This window comes from Leucopleurus acutus, assembly GCF_964270905.1.
Source record: "Leucopleurus acutus genome assembly, chromosome: 8".
In the NCBI taxonomy this organism is placed as follows: Eukaryota; Metazoa; Chordata; class Mammalia; order Artiodactyla; family Delphinidae; genus Leucopleurus; species Leucopleurus acutus.
Genome location: NC_139151.1, coordinates 101,971,599 through 101,988,302, shown reverse-complemented (window position 1 = coordinate 101,988,302; position 16,704 = coordinate 101,971,599). Strand labels below are relative to the sequence as shown.

Genomic DNA, 16,704 nt, shown 5'->3' with positions numbered 1-16,704 from the left:
TCTTATACCCTCTGAGGCCAGGAATAGAGGGGTCAATCCCGGTTCGGTTCTGAGTCAGGAGCTTCCACGGGTTCTGGATTCATTACTCCAGCTTCTAAAGGGGGCTGGCATTTCATTTGATTTGCTGGATATGGGTGTGTTCACTTGGATTTCTGACTGGATGTCTTATGGCCAAGAACAGGCTTAAGAATTGAGGGGCTATTGTTCTGGGATCAAGAGCGACCTGAGCCCAGGGCTCTGGACCTGAGAGATAACCCCGTGGACTGTGAGGGTCTGTATTCAGAGAGCTGGCGTGGGCTGTGGGCACCCAGGACTGCGGCTTTTCTGGACTGTACAAGACGTTTTCTCCTCTCATGATTCGAGATCCACCAGAAGGTTTTTGTCATGGCTTCTGATGCGGCAGGGACAGGCAGACAGAGGGTCTGCACGTGTAGTTTTAACCACAGGGGCAGCACTGCATGGGTGGTTTTTCACATGGGATGATTATGTTGTTTGGGTCTGGGTAAGCTAACCATTATTAATGGTTGGTTGGGGTTTTTCTTTTTTTTCTAGAATGCAGGTGTGTGGGAATTGTACAGAAGATTCTTGATCATTTAGTGTTCTACTGGATCAGTGAATTTCTGGGTCCAGGAGGCATTGAGGGGACCATGTTGGGTGTGGGCAGAAGGTTCCAGGCCAGGGCCTTCGGGTGGTGGCCACTTGGGCCTGGGGCGTTTTGTGTCTGGCCAGAGGCTGTCTTGCCTTGGGCTTCAGGGCTGCCCCCACCGTTCCACCCTGCAGTGTTGTGTACTTCGTAGCTCACTAGCGTTTTCCTGGGGAGGTCAAAAGCAATGGGTCTGGACCACCCTAGGGCAACATAATGGGCCTTGGCTTTGGCCCCTTTCTTCTCTGGAGCCCTCTCCGGAACCTTTCAGAGGTTCTAGCTGTGGTTCGGTGTCCTGGGCTCCCTGTGCCTTCGCCCCCCGACCCAGGACGCCCGGTGGCCAGGGCGGAGGACGGCTTGCGGAGTGAGAGGCGTGAGGCGCCTACGCCTACGCAGCGCGGCGGGGAGGGACGGGGAGGGACCAGGCGGAGTCCCGCCCCTCCGCCCGCGTTCATCCCAGCCCGAGCCCTGTGCTCCCGGGCTGGAGCGGGGTGCCGGGGAGAGAAATGTCTCCCCAGGGTAATTAGTGCCGCCCCAGTCCGATAAACCATTCATCCTTCACCTCTTCGGCCCAACAAGTGTCTCTCCACCCGATCCCCCCACGGTGTAATAAACGCCCTTAGGCTTTAACAGGCCAGCCCCCCACCCCCCACCCCCGGAAAAAACTGGCGGCAGTGGGAGAGCAGCTGTGTAATAAATCCCGGGGGAGGCCCGGCCGAGCAGGGCCCTGGCTGGGGACTGGGGGAGGCTGGGGCGGGGGTGTGCGGCCCGTGCGCCATGGGCCTCGGGGGCGGGGACCCGTGCGCCTGTCCCGTCCTGCGCAGTGCCAGCCAGCCGCTGCCCTCGCCGCCTGCCAGGGCCCGTCATTGTGCGCTTACCGCCATGTTTCTCGGCTGTCTACTGTCTGGGGTCTGCCTCTCCACACTGGGTCTTTGTGCGCAGCTGGCTGCGTCGTGGCCTGTGTGTGGGTGCGGGGTCTGCGGGGTTGGAGCACCGCCCCGCCTCTGATCCCTCCGGCCTCACTGCCCTATGGGGCATTGGGCGTGCTCGCTCCTCGCGCCCTCTCCGGGCTCAGCCTGATGTGCTGTCTGGGTTCCTGGGGTGGGAAAGTGAGGAGAAAGGGCCTTCTTTCCCCTAGACCTGGGAGATTCGGGAGGCTCCAGGTAGATGGAGTTTCTTTCGCTGGTCTGAGGGATCGAGAAACCCAGTAAGCCCCTCCCGCGTCTGACTGGGAGGCGCTGGAGCCCAGGGGGTGAGAGGCAGCAGCCTCAGGTCTGGGAAGCAGGGAGGGGTGTATGTGGAGGAGGGTCAGCATCTTAGCGCCCCTGGCCCTCCTCACCCCCCAAATTTTGTACATGCAGCTTGTGAGTGAGTGGAGGGGGAAGGGAGGACCCTGGCTATTACGGTTACCATGGAAACAGCCGATTTTCCAGAGTGCTGCAGTGTTGGGAGTGGAGAGACCGTTGCTGACTGAGGCCTACCCTGCTCCTAGCCTTCGGGCCCTGCCCTGTCCAGGCAGTGACCTGCTGGAGGCGGGTGTGTGGCTCACTGCCCCAGTCCAGCTCTCCACCCTGATCCTGGGACCCCATCCTGAGAGTTCAGATCTCACCACTGAGCCTCCGGGGCCCTCAGGTAGGAAGCATCCCTCAGTTTGGAGGGGCAGAGCCGAGCTCCCTCTATCTTCTGCGCGGGGACTTTCCCTGCAATGTGCTGTGGCAAGATGTCAGTTAGTTGACATCAAGGTGGTTCTTTCCCACCTGCCTTGCCCCCCCCCCCCCCGGGAGTCACCTCTCCCCTCTAGCCTTGCCTGGGGAGACGGAGGGCCCTGATGACAAGCGCTCTGGGTGACAGCTCCTGCCCCCCCAGCCCCAGCCCCCTGCTGGCCTCACTGCCTCTCTGCGACCCGGGCAACAGCCTTCCCTTCTCAGCTCCTCCTGGGCGGGCAGATGGTACCTCCCTCCAAGGCACTCAGGAGTCCCCTCTCCTTCGGGGGCCTAGGAGCTTCCTGGGATAGAGACCCCTGATCCCCGATTGCCCAAACTACAGTGGGGTTCCCAGTCCCTGAGGTGAGAGACCCCAAGGTGCCCGAGGGGCCTGGCCTTAGTGTTACCAGCTTGGCTGCCATCTTGGCAGAGCGCTTTGGCTCCCGGGAAGTACCCCAGGCCTTCCCCGACCCGGACTTCCCACCCACCCAGAGCTCTCCCACCCCCAAGGCCTTGCTTTTCTCCCAGGCTGCTCCAGGCTTGTGCCCTCACGCTCCATCCGCCTCTCTCCTTCTCTCTGGATAAGTCCTCCCCTGAACCCCTCTACCCGCAAGAAGTGCTTTGAGAGGAGTTGTTAGTGGCTAATTATTTAATTAAGCATTTTATGAGTCTCATCTGCTCCATTTATGTTCTAAAGAATGCAAGATTGTTGTCTTTCCTTCTCTGAAGGCCCCAGAGTACTAGTCCTCTAGGCCTCCCAGACAAAGCTCCCTTCCCGGAAACTGGGCGACCGGCCCTGACCCCTGCCTCCACCCTGGCCATCAGTCTGCCCCCACCCCCAGGGAGCCCAGGCAGCCGCAGGAGGGAACAAGGCGACTAATAGGGTTTATTTTGGGGCTGAGATCGTTAGGGACCTCACACCCGCCCCAGCAGCAGCCGGATGGCAAAGAGGAGACAGAGGGGGAGAGAGGGTGGGATGGGAGAGGGTAGGGAGAGGGATCCCTTCATCATCTCTGGCTCCCACTCTCCCGCCTTCTCTCACCTACACCCCTCTCTGTCCTTCTCTGTCCATCTGTCTCTCTGCCTCCTTCCTCCTCTGGCTGTCAATCTCTACCCCCCACCCCCTTGTCTGTCTCTTCTTTTCTGGGCAGGGCTCCAGGACCCCCCCTCCCCCACACCCCGTTTTGGCACCCAGGCCGTCCCCTAGCTGGGAGTAGAAGCAGGGAGTCCGGGCAACGAGGGACCAGGGTTTGCAGGGGCTTGGGAGGGGGTGGGGAGCAGGCGCTGGAGCGGGGCCAGCCTGCAGGCTGTGAGTCAGAGGAGCAGCCCCTGCTCTGCCGCCGCCATCGCCTGGGGCTGCTTTCGCCTTGGCGCCTGCTCCGCTCAGGCCCCGCACAAGTACAGACCTCGAACCTGTCACCTCTGCCAGCCCTGGGGGCAGCCGAGTGGCTCAGGCCCAGGCCCCTTGGGTCCTGCCTGTCCCTGGCGATCTCCTCTGGCCCCTTGCAGCCAGCCTCTCTCCGGGCTCTCTCTCTCTGTGTGTCACTCTCTCTATTACCTCTCTGTTTTGCTGTAATTAAAGCTAGAATTCTTGATGAGGCGGCTACATCTGTCTGCGCGCTTGCACGGGCTCCCACCCAGGCACCCGCCTGTCAACTGTTCCCTAGGAGGGCAGGGCCTGGTGGCCGCTGTGGGTATCACAGTTGAAGCCCCCGTACCCTAAACCTGGTGTCCCAGTGCTCCGGTCACAGCCCCAAGGACCCGCTAATCTCGCCCTCCTGACCTCTTATCTCTGTCTCCCTTTCCTTCTCTCTGCAGCCGGGACCACATACATCTTTGGGAAGGGGGGAGCGCTCATCACCTACACATGGCCTCCCAATGACCGGCCGAGCACGAGGATGGACCGCCTGGCCGTGGGCTTCAGCACGCACCAGCGGAGCGCCGTGCTGGTGCGGGTGGACAGCGCCTCCGGCCTCGGGGACTACCTGCAGCTGCACATCGTAAGGACGCGGGGCTGGCACCCCCGACCCCCCAGCCTTCTGCCCCGAATCCACTCAGTCCTCTCTTGCCATGGGACCAGCACCTCGCATCTTCCCCTCCCGTGGAGCCCTCAGAACCTCTGTTCCCTGAGTGCTGGGGTTTCCAGTCTGTGGTTCCGCACCTGAGACCCATTCTCCTCCCGGTTGTTCACTGAGGCCCCCAGAGCCACCTCCGCTCACCTGAAGCTCCCCAGCTCCCCACCCTGAGACCTCAGGGGCTTCCTTCAGCCTTCCCAGTCATTCTCCTGCAGCCTGTGGGAACATCCCCACCTTGTGACTGCCCTGGGCTGCTGCCTGCTCACTCCTGCACCGCCTATGCCTCCCACTGTGTCCTGCACCTTTTCCTGTCCCCTCCTTCGGGCCTCCCTGCCCTTGATTACTGTTCCCATGACCTTTGCCCTCCCAGCCGCCCCCTTACCCGGCCTCCCTTACAGCCCTTCTGGCCATAGCCCTGCTCATTCCTCCCTGACCTTGGCCCTACCCCACATCTCTGCTCTGGCCTCCGGTCCTGCTCAGCTCTGCTTTTCTCTGCCCAGCTCCCCTCCTCGCCCTCTGCTGCTCCCCACTGCCTCCCTCTAGGCCCCCCGCCATGCCTGTGGCTCCTCTTCTCACAGTTTCCATCCTAACTCTGGTCTTCGGGCGGCCCCTTTTCTTCCCCCTCTCTGCTCTGGCCCCACACACTTCCCTGTGGCCTCAAGCCTTGCTCCATTTCATTTGTGCTCTTAGCCTCTCCCCTGCCCCTGGCCCACTGTCTTAACCCTTGGGCCTCTGACCTCAGTCTCCATTTTCCACCTATGTAGCCGCTTACGGCCCCCTCCCTTCCCTGCCCACATCCCACATGGTGACCCTGGCCAGGACCCCGAGCTGGGAGGGTTGAACAGGCTGGCCAGGCTCTGTGTGCTGGAAGGGTCTGAGTGGGGGGCCCTGAGCTTTCAGGGGAGCGAGGGAGCCAGGGGAGAAGGCTCGTTTGTGCTCTGGCCCCTCCTTACATGACAGCTTTGCAGGGTCCCCAGCCTGCACACCCCTTCCCCGACACGAGGGAGGGAAGGAAGGAGGTCTGAGGAGAGATGGACCGTGGACAGAGAGGAGCTGGAGTAGAAGTGGCAGCTGATGGACACCGGGCCTGGGAGGCCGGGCAGGGAAACGAGGGGGAAAGGAAAGCAGAGTAAGGAGTAGCCTGGGGAGAAGGCCTGCAAGTTCCGTGCGTGTGAGCGTCTCCACCTGCGTGAGAGGCAGTGCGGACGGTGACTGTATGTGACAGTGTGGGCCCCGTGCATGTTGATCGTGTCAGGAGTGCTGGGGGGGCGGCGCCGTGGGGGACAGTCTCGTGGCCTCTGATCGGGTGTGTCGCTCTATATTTGTATTTCTTGGCAGTGTGGCATTTGCTGCTGTTTCAGTCTCCTGACTCTGCGTGGCAGGTGTGACTGTGTTTCCGGTCCCTCTCTGTGAGTGAGGGCTGCTGCTCTCTCATCACATAGTCCTGAGAGGTGGTGTGTGGCTTTGGAGCAGATGCCTGGGTTTGAGTCCCAGCTCTGCCGCGTCCTTGCTCTGCCCTAGTGCATCACCTTGTGTCTCCGAGCCTCAGTGTCCTCATCTGTGTAATGGCATGATAAGCGGACAGCGATGCTCGCAGGTTTAATAAGCGAGACCATGTATATAAAGCACTGAGGACACTCCTTGCCCAGCCCGTGGGAAGCACTGTGTCCACTAATGTCCTGAGCACCTGTGAGCATCCACCTGGGTGAGCAGATCTGTGGGTGCACTGTGTCCGCCTCATTTGACAACTTCTGTTGATATGCCTGAAGGTTTAGGGGACAGGGTTCCCCAGTACTGAGGAGAAGGGGCAGGGGGATCAGGGTGCAGGGAGAAGGAGTCTCCTTTGCCCTCCCAGCAGTTGCCCACAGCCCTCGCCTGGTGCCGGGTTATGGAGGAACGAGGGTTATGGAGGAACGAGGCCTGGTGCCTCGTGCTGTAGCCGGCGGGGCGGGGCGGGGCTGCCCCTGGGATGAGGAGCCTGGCGAGGGTCGGGGGCCCTGGAGGAAGCGTAGGAGCCATGAGAGAGGTCAGCTCTGAGGGGAGAGCTGGGCACCCGACGGGCTGAAGCCCCCTGGGGCAGCCCCCAAGCCCCCTTCTCCCCTGGTGATATATCAGCTCCCACCGCCGCGTCATTAGCAGCTCTCAGAGAGTGGGGAGGCGGCAGCAAAATGAGAGAAAAGCAATTTGACGTTTCTAATAAAGCGTCGCTCCACTTTGCCAAATTAATTTTGACTCCCATAATTATTTGCTGTAGGAGCGGCCTCGTTCTCCCACCGCCGCCTAATGAGGTAATTGGGGAATTAGGAATTAATGACTTTAAAAGAAGTGACAACTGACTTCACGTGGGGAGCAGCTCTGGGAGCTGCCTCTCCCCTGGAGTGCACGGCTCTGGGCTCTGGGCTCGGCTGCCTCCTAGGAAACGCAGGTGTCCTGCCTTCCAGCCGCCCTGGACAGCCCTCTGCCATCCCGGCTCCCAGACCACTTCTGCTCCTTGACCGTTGTCACCACCCAGCTGAGCCTCGTGGGGAGAAACCCTCAGAGGCACCCAAGGGGCTGATGCTGTTCTATTACTGACAATAGTACTGAGGTCTGTTCCTCTCACGTGGGGAGCAGAGACCACCCCTTCTCCCTGGATGTCGTCAGTCTGTGGGTGGTGGATGAGTGCGGCTTGCTAGTACCCTTTGTTAGGCAAGCTCGGCCTCAGTTTCCCTGCTTTGCTGCATCTGAGGGACGCTGCACGTGTATGACTCTGTGTGTGTGTGTGTGTGTGTGAGTGTGTATGACTCGTGTGTGTGTGTGTGCGTGTGTCTTTCCCAGGTTCTAGGACGGGGAGAACTGGACCCACAGTGGGGAAGGGGTAGGGCGTGGATCTTCAAGTGGGCCACGGCTGCACATCCTGCCCCCCCAGCTCTCTCCGCAAAACCCCAATCCCTGCCCCGTCTGTGAGTCACCCCATCCCCACACCCAGGGCCACCAAGCCCCTCAGCCCTGTTGCATGCTGGAGGTGGCAACTAAATGCTTCCTCATGCCCAAGCCGGACAGCAACAGTCTTTCAGGAAGACTCCAGGAGTGTAGTGTCTTCCGTGCTGATCTGGTCCCCGTGACTGTGTGAGCCTGTGCGAGTGTCTGTCCTGTGTGGGAGGAGGGGTGCAGGAACTCAGGAGGCCGAGTTCGGGGGTGCTGCTGGGTAGTACAGGGAATGGAATAAGGGCTCAGGTTTAGGGCCGAGTGGGCCTTCCACTGGCTTCTTTAGACGTCTTTGGTCTTGAAGGAAGGTTGGCCTCAGTAGCCTCTCAGATCACTCCCACCTCCAGCACCCTGAGTCAGTGTCTCCCGAGACTGGCGGGCAAAGCGGGAGGGAGCACTTGGCTTTGGAGTCAGGCCAACTGGGGTTCAAATCTGGGGGTCCATCCTTATGAGTTGTGAGATTGGGGGAGGTTACTTAGCCTCCCTGAGCCTCAGTTTCCCCCTCAGTAGAATGGGATGCTGTCTATTCCTCAGAGGGTTGCTGTGGGGATGAAGACAGCATGTGTGTACAGTACCCACAGAGGACCTGGCACCATTTAGGGGTTCAGTGAGGCTCTCCCTCTCACTCTGGCACCATGGACAGAACTCTTCCTGGGCTGGATCCTGGGTGGGCTCTGAAGGGTTCCCTATGCAGGTCCTCTCTGGAGCCTGGGCCTGGGAGAGGTTGCTCAGACTGACTCTTTGCTCCCCTTCTCCACGCCTCAGTCCCTGTCTTTCCTCTTCCTGTCCCTTCCCAGCTGCCAGCCCTATCCTCTACCATTACACCCCCAAGCTCACCTTCCCTTAATAAGCCCAACATGGTTTGTCTTCTTGATCTCTTTCTATACCTGACTCCCTCCAGAACACACAGTCCAGACCCTGCGCCTGTGCCCCCTTGACTGCAAAGGGGCTGCCCCTGCACTCAGGCCTGACCTCCATGGGCTGACACCTGCCAGTGCCCTGGTGCCAGAGCCCTCAGGGACTCGCCCAGTGCAGAACATGCAGGGGAGGCGAGGGTTGAGCTTGGAGGTGTGAGGAGTGGGGAGGCCAGACCCTCCTCAGGCACAGGGCTGGCTTCTGTGGATTTCTCTGTTAGCTGTGCCTTGGTGAAGCCTCCACCTTCTGTGGTCCCACTGGTCCTGGGTTCCTCTTGGTCGTCCCTGTCTGGGGCCTGGAGGCCCTTGCATGGAGGAGTGGCCCTTGCATGGAGGAGGTGCCCTGTGAACATTTGTGAACATTTTGATTGAACCAAAAAGCAACAGGCAGGTGTGGTCAGTGGAAGTGCTCCAGGCCCATGCTGTGCACCCCACGGTGGCTTCCCCAACCTCTCGGAACCGCAGTTACTCCCTTGCTTGCATATGAGGCAGGGAGGGGACAAGCCTGCCCACCTCCTTGGGCAGGTGAAAAGGTCCAGTAAAGGCGCGGCTGGGAGAGGTGTGTTGTAAAGCTGTTAAATGCTGCAGAGCTGGACTGGTGGTGTTCACAGGTGGAGTTCTAGAAGGAGTGAACGGTCTCTCCCTCCGGATCCCTGACCTCTACCTCCCTGTCCCCAGGACCAGGGCACCGTGGGGGTGATCTTTAACGTGGGCACGGACGACATTACCATCGACGAGCCCAACGCCATCGTGAGCGACGGCAAATACCACGTGGTGCGCTTCACTCGAAGCGGCGGCAATGCCACCTTGCAGGTGGACAGCTGGCCGGTCAACGAGCGGTACCCGGCAGGTAGGCGGCGCGGGGCGCAGGGGAGGTGCGGGGTAGGGCGGGCGGGGCGGCCTCTGATAGGAGAGCTGCCTGCACCGGGGGCGGGGTTAAGTGGCGAGGCTTTCGGCTGCGGGAAAGGCGTGGCTTGTAGGGGCGGGACGATGGCGGGGCAGGGCTAAAGGGAAAAGTTGGGATTTGTAGGGTGGGGGCGAGACTGTGGGAGTGGGTCAGCTAGGAGGGAGGCGGCACAGCTGAACAGGGAAGGATGCAAGGTCAGGGTCCAGTTTGTGGATGGGGGAGGAGAGGAGGGAAGGAAGGTAGAAGTAAGGAGAGTCTGTCGTAATTGAGGGAAGGATGAGTTGAGAAAAGAGGGACAGGCGGAAATGGGGAGGCAGATGCAGAAACCAAAGAGAGAAGATCCAGAAGTAACCCAAAACGGATCTTGGCAAGGAGGCAGGACTGTTCCCAAGGATAGAACCAAGGCAAGAACCCAGGTCTTTACAAAGAGCAAGTCAAAGGTTCATATTAGGTGATCTCGATAAAGGAAGAGAAGTAACCATGGAGACCCAGAGAAAAGGAACCCCAGGGTCTCAAGAAGTAAGGGACATGGTGAAAAGGAGAGAGCGACAAGTGACAACGAGAGCGAAAAATAGGTCAAGTGCCTTCAACAAACCTTCATCGACAACCTGCTAGTATCAGGTCCTGTGCCGCGCCCTGAGGACACAGCATACAGCCCCTGCTTGCAGGGAGCTCGCAGTCTTGGGGCTGGGGGAGCACGGGGATGCAAAGAGACCCAGTTCAACAGTGTGACAGCTGTGGTGGCCGAGGACAAACCAAGGTCTGAGGAGCACAGGGGAGGGACAGAAATGAGGACCTGAAAGAAATGAGGAGGCAGAGACTCTGCAAGAATCTGAGGGAGGCAGAGAAAGAGCCTCAGAGTGAGAGGAAACCAGAGGAGGAGCAAGGGAGAGAGATGGAAATAGTCACCCAGACAGAAGCGGAGACGGAGGCAGCTCCCAGAGGGGTGCAGGGAGATATATGGAGCCGCTGTCGTGCAGACCCAGCCAGCGAGAGAGGAGGTGGCCAGAGCCTCGGGAGGGAGAGGAAGAGAGCCCCAGTGCGGGAGATGAAGAGGGAGGGGAAGTGGAGGTACTGCAGAAGAACCACAGAAACACAGAGATGTGGAGATACAGGCTGAGCAGCACTGCAGAGTCACACGCGCGGGTGCCGACTGAGAAGCAGCCCCTGAGAAGCAGAGAGAGCGTCTTCGGGCTAGCCCCTCTCCTGGCAGAAGTGATGCCCAGAGAAGCTGCCCCATGCTGGCTGAGAGAGCCGTGGGCAGAAGGACAGTGAGAGGCTCAAGTGCACAGACCCTCATGGACCCGCTTACATGCCAGGATGAAAACGCCAGTGTGGGCTCACGACTCACAGCCATGTAGGCTTGTACCCAGACGCTTTCAGGCAGGCCCTGGAAATAGAGAGAACCACACGGGCCCCTAGGAAACTCAGAGGCTGACAAACACACAGGCCAGCCCCAGACACACAGACAACTGCAGATATTCATACGGTCAGACAGACACGAGGTAAAAAAGAGCCCTACAGTGGGATGCCAGCTTACACCAGGGCCTGGGCACGTGTAGGGCAACTCCGGCACATAAACGCTCCCATGCTGAGTCCCACAGATGCGCAGACACTGACAGGCCAGGCTCTGCGGGCATCAGACTTCGCTCTGTCTTAGACACACATCCCAGGGCAACCTTTGTAGCAGTGAAGACGCCAGCCTACACTGGACAAGGCTGGACTTGGGGAGCATGAAGCCTTTACCATGTCAAGCCAGAGCTCCTCCCCTTGGAGCCCAGCAGGCTGGATGCGAGGTTAGAGGAGTCACGCCTTCTCTCCTCTGCTCAAGGACCCCTGGCTGGGGTGCGGAAGGCCACTGGGTGCCCCCTTACCTGCCAAGCAGAGCACCGTGAGGGCCTGGTGGCTGCCTGTGTGCCCTGTGACAGCAGATCCCTTACGAAAGCCGAGAGTCACCCTGAGCAACAGCAGTGTGCGTGACCCAGACTCAGGGAGCTCAGAGACACAGCCCAGGGACTCCGAGTCAGCAGGACCAGGCTTTAAATCCTGGGTCTCCGACTGACAAGCTGTGTGACCTTGGACAAGTCATGTAGCTCCTCTGGATCTCAGTTTCTACCTGTGAAGGTTGGGGATAATATCTACCTCATAGCCGTACTGTGAGAGTTCCGTGAGATAACCTAAGGAGAGTGCTAGAATGGCGTGGCGTAGCAGAGGTGCTCAGAGGTGCTGTGTAAACGGAGCTTTTGTTAGAATTGTTATGTGTGCCGGTGAGACACACGTACATTCATTCTTCCCTCCTTCTCAGGACCCACACACAAATACATGCCACACACAGACACACAGACGCACCCACAACTCTATCCCAGTGCAGGTAGGTCCCTGAATGCCTCCTGCCCTCCTGCCTCTCTGCCTCTGTATGTGTGTGCCCTCTCCCTCCCTCCCCCCATCTGACACTCTTCTGGCTACTATACTTCCCCTCCAGTGTCTTCTAGGGCCCCTCTCAGCCCCATCCCCAGGGCTGTGCTACCTCTAACAGAACACAGGACACTGCTGGTCACTTGCCAGTCTCTCCTGCTTGGCTGGGGCTCCCGGTGGTCAAGGACCGGACGTTCATCTTTGCATCTCCAGTACCCAGCACCAGGAACAGAACAGGCACTCAAGAAATGTTTGTTGAGTGACTAAACAAATGGATGATCCATTTTTGTCTGAAACACAAGTGACCTGAATCTGTGGATTCAGAACCTGTGGAATCTGTGGGAAGGCAGGGTCTCATTGCCTCGTAAGCACCTAGGGAGGCCCCATCCATGCTCGTGTGAATACACCATGGGCTCATTAACGGGATGTGTACGCAGGCAGGCCCAGGCCCAGGTCTCATTGGGCAGGTAGTACAGCTGTGCAGTGGGAGATGAGAGGGAAAATGCCCCCGGCATGCATGTTACTGAAGATCGTGTAAGTGGTTTCAGTGGGTAGAGTGGCCAGATTTCCAAAGGAAATCATTTCCATTTCCACGGCTGCAGTTTGGGATCACCTACAGCCTTGGGGAAGAGCTCACAGGACACACAGACACAGACAGACAGACACACGCGCACACACACACACACACATATCCTCCTTCCTCCCTGTGAGTGGAGAGAAGAACAGGTGTGTATCCAGATGGGCAGCCAGGGTTGAGAGGAGGGGTGGAGGTTAGGAATTGTGGGGGGAGGAACCTGAAGGAGGAAGGCTCAGGTGGGAGCTGGACTGGGCTCCCCAGGGCCGGAAGGAGAGGGGACCTGAGCGACAGGAGTCTGAGGGTCTTGGAATGAAGCTGAGAGAGAGGGGAAGAGAGCAAGGTGCCGCCAGGCAGAGGAGGGCTGGGGCGCCTGTAGGGTGGACCAGGGGTGGAAGAGGTGAGATGCAAAGGGTGGGCGAGGCGGCTGGGTGACATCCAGCTGCCACAAGCAGGCACCTGTGCCCAGGGTGAGAAGCCGGAAGTGCCTGCAGTGAGAGCAGCGGGGGGCTTGGGGGGACTCAGGTGGAAGCTGGTGGTGGGCTGGGGTGGGGTGGGAGGTGAGGGGAAGCTGGGGGTTGAGCACGGAAGGTAAAGGGAGCCGAGGGGGCTTCGAGAAGTGGTTGAATCTCACTGTTAAATGCGTGTGCTGGGCCACCCCTTAAATGCCGCATAAACCCCCCGCTTAACCCGTCCCTCCCACTTCTAAACAGCCCTCTAAACGCAGTAACCCGCCGGCCACCGAGGCCTCCCACCCCCAACTTAAACCCGCTAAATGCCCCTCCCCGCCCCTCTGCCCCGCTCTGGGATGGGGAAGGAAGTGGGCAGACAGGGAGAGCACAGACAAACCTGTTTAACCTCTGGCCTTTGGCCTCCCGCTGCCTTTTCTTCCTTTCCCCTTCCCTTTTCTTCTTTGTCCCTCTCTTCTTCTTTGGGTCGCTCCCGCCCCCAGGGTGGGGCTGGCTCTGCATGGGAGCCTAGGGAGGGGGACCGGAGGGAGGACGAGGGACCCGCGTTTCTTCTCCCGCCTTGGGTGGACCTGGCCCCCTCTCCGTTGAATGTCGCTGCTTACTCTGAGTCTCCTGAGAAATGCATAATTACTTTCTAATTTCGCCGCCTGAGAAACCTACTGTCTTTCTAAACTTTTCCAAGGAAACTTTGATAACGAGCGCCTGGCGATTGCTAGACAGAGAATCCCCTACCGGCTTGGTCGAGTAGTAGATGAATGGCTGCTCGACAAAGGTAATTAACCAGAATTAATTAATTAATTAATTAATTAACTTTAAAAACACTATCTTAAAGGTGCAGAGCTCTCTCTTTCCCCATCCGTGCCTTCCCCATCGTCCACCCCCTAGTGAAAGGACAATTGTCCGGCCAGGTTGTTCCCTTCCTCTCTGTTGTCCAGGGTCCCTGTCTTTTAGAGTGGTGGTTTGGGCAGGCGAGGGGCTTTTCCTAGAAGACGGAGAGTCCTTGGTCTCTTTCTAAACCTGGGAAGGGACTAGGGTCATAGGGGAGATCCTGGAACCCCTCCAGGAAAGCAGGCTGGAGTGCGGGTTGGGAGGGAGCTGCCCTGTTGGCTCAGAGGTTTTGTCAAGGGCCACCTGAGGGCCACAGCACACTGAGAAGCAGGAAGGCTTTGGGAAGCAGCAAGTGCTGGTCCTAGGATCCAAAGGCGGGTAGGAAGGGTCCACCAGGGTCATCTGAGGAGCAAAGGGAAGAGTGGGGGGCTCAGATCCTACTGGAAAGACTGCCACCCTGAGAGAGTGTCTGTGGGACTGCCATCTCTGGAACGGGCCCACCTTGGTCTGGAAGGTCTCCTAGAAGCAGTGGAGGTTGCAGGGAGACTAGGAGATGGGGAAGAGGTGGCCATCCCATGGGGATTCCTGTGCCTGCTGAGCTGATGAGGAAGACAGAACAGGCTGACTAAGCGGCCGTATGTGTGAGGCGCTGCTGGGTGTGAGGGAGAAGGCCACTTGTCACCAAGGGAAGTTGGGGCCAAGGGCAAAGCCATCCCATTCCCTTTGGAGAGGGGGCGAGCTCTGTACCTCTAAGGCTAAACTCTAGGGGGGAAGTAGAACTGTTAAACCTCCACCTAACCAGCTGATAACTGTGCTTTTAAATAAAACCCCCGATGTCACTTCCAGCCCCCAACATGGCCAGCGGGGACTAAACATGCTGATAACCAGATGTGATAAATCCATAACAGGACAAAAAGTTAAAGGGACTAACAGACATCGCTAAAACCTACAGCCCCCAGCCACACTGGGCTGCTCTCTCCAGCGGGGTGAACTTTAACCCTTTGAGGAGTTCATGGTGGGTGGGGCCCCAGAGGCCTAGTTGGCTCACCTGTGTAGCTTCCTCTCCATTACCCACCTCCTTCTCCCGGAATCAGAGAGGCCAAGGGAGCAGCTTGGGCTGAGGCTGGGACAACTTGTGACCCCAAGGGTAGGGAGAGCCGGACAGGCCCGGTAGGGGGGTGGGGGTGGAGGGACTTGTGGTCCAGATGAGGGAAGAGCTCCTGCCGGTGGTTTGGAAGCCCAGGCATCCTTTACTAGCTGCAGGGTCACATCTTCTCTTTAGGCCTCTGCTTCCTCTTCTAGAAAGTGAAGGGTTGGCCACATACTCTAGTGTTTCCCAGAGTGTGGCTGGAGGAGCTCACTTGCTGCACGGCCTTGCTCAAGGCTTCCCCTTCCCGAGCCTCAGTTCCCTCCTCGGGGAGACAGGGCTGGTGATCCCGGCTCAGCCTGCCTCACACCGGGTGCTGTGAGGATGAGATGAAATGAGGAGCAGGAAAGTATCTGAGAACAAAAGCTGGGCGTTCTTGGAGGGACTACTTTACTGTCAACTGGCGTGTGGTAGGTTCTTAATAAATATTTATTGAGTGAATCCAGTTCCAAAACATGTCCTGTGAAGCATAAGTCCCATGAGATGCTTCACGATGAAGAGATTTATGGTTATAAAAAAGAGAGAGAAAGAGAGAGAGATTTGTGGTGAAATGAGCTTGAGAAGTCTGAATCCTGTTTCTTCCTCTTGGAGATGCATATGGACATGGATTTTAATAAAGGCTCTGAGAGGTCCTGTGAGAGACAAACCTCTTGTGTAATTGTGAAATGTTTGTTTTCCAAACTCATTTGACCACTGTGAACCTTCTTCCCTTCGTTTTTCTCATAATTCTCATATGCGGGAATAAACTCTGGACACAGTGCTCCTCAAGGGCCTCTCTGGGTCTGGTGTCCAGCTGCCACTCACTAGTTCTCCGCTTCTCTGGGCTCCGGCTCCCCCATCTGTAAGATGGTGACCCTGCTCCAGGCCTGAGGGAGGTGCTGGGCAGAGGGAGAGCTGGAGGAGGTACAGAGGTTGAGCAGAGGGGCCGAGCAGACACACCCCTGGCTGATCATTGACCAGAGGCCAGACAGATGGTTGGGTGCCCCAGAGGCCTGGGTGTCCCAGGGAACCTGTGTTGCCAACAAGGGTGTGGGTTTCACAAGTTGGACTGTCCTCAGCCCAGGTTTGGGGGGCAGGGCTTACAGGCACGTAACTCTAAACCAGATCTTTAACAAAGCACTAACCAGAGGCTAACAAGGGCTAAGCCAGGTCTTAAACACCCCCAGCACCAGCAGCTGAAGGTCCAGGGGAGCAGGGGGCAACTTAGTAGTTCCTCTGACCCTCTCCCCCCAAAAATAAGCAACATCAAAACCAAAGTTAAATCTAAACTTAAACACAATAAATATCTTTTCTAAAAACCAAACCAAAGCAACAAACTCAGAGGGTTAAACTGACCCCCAGATCCATTAAAACCAAACAGAACAGCCAAACCCCACCCAGGTGGGCATTCTGAGGTGTAACTGCTAAGTAAAGAGTGAGGTTGGAGCTGGAGTTGGTTTTGTTTGGCTGTCAGCGAGCGAAGCAAGGTCCCTTTAACATTTTCCATCTCTGTGCTTGCACATCCTGGCAGGGAAGGAAGGTCTCTGCTCTCCAGGGCCTGATCCCCAGGCAGTGGCTGGGCCTTGGAGGGGAGGAGGAGAGAGGGGGGCCTGGTCAGAGGGCCTGGTGGTGGCTGGGAGGGTGGCGTGAGGTCCCCGGCTGCTCCCAGCCTCACTCACGCTGGCGCTCCTCCCATGCACTGTCCACCCCTCGGTCTCATCTCCATCCCTGCCCTGACATGCACTGACCATGTGGCCTGGCAGTCGCTGCTCTGTCTCTGCCTTTTTGTCTCCTCTACCTGCTGCTTCCGAGGGTTCTGTGGCTTGGGGCTGGACACTGGGTGTGGGAAGTTTGGGGAAGCACAGAGGGAAGATGGGGGGTCAAATTGAGGGAAGGGAAAGAAGGGGAGCGATGCCCCTGGAGCAGGAGAGGAGGGGGGATGGGAAGGCCAGAGGCATGAGCATGGTGGGAAGAGTGGGGAGCTGGGCCCCCTTTCCCAGCCCAAGTGTGTCCTGGAGATCCTTCCTGTCCAGGGTCCCTACCTGGCTGGGCCGGGCTAGTGACTGACAAGGACTTTCCTTT

At 58.4% G+C, this 16,704-nt stretch overlaps 1 protein-coding gene across 15 annotated transcripts in view; it reads left to right on the top strand.

Moving 5' to 3' along the window:
- The window catches only part of NRXN2 (neurexin 2), a gene marked incomplete at its 5' end in the record, with an annotated part of 99,204 nt that overhangs the window by 65,894 nt on the left and 16,606 nt on the right, over positions 1 to 16,704 (top strand). For 10 of the 15 annotated variants that reach the window (XM_082845296.1, XM_082845297.1, XM_082845295.1 and 7 more), the window contains 3 exons: positions 4,165 to 4,346; positions 8,981 to 9,152; positions 13,351 to 13,440. In XM_082845296.1, the coding sequence (XP_082701422.1) occupies positions 4,165 to 4,346; positions 8,981 to 9,152; positions 13,351 to 13,440 (444 nt within the window). The remainder of the gene's footprint in view (positions 1 to 4,164; positions 4,347 to 8,980; positions 9,153 to 13,350; positions 13,441 to 16,704) is intronic. The other 5 variants (XM_082845293.1, XM_082845298.1, XM_082845288.1 and 2 more) reach the window with 1 other exon arrangement.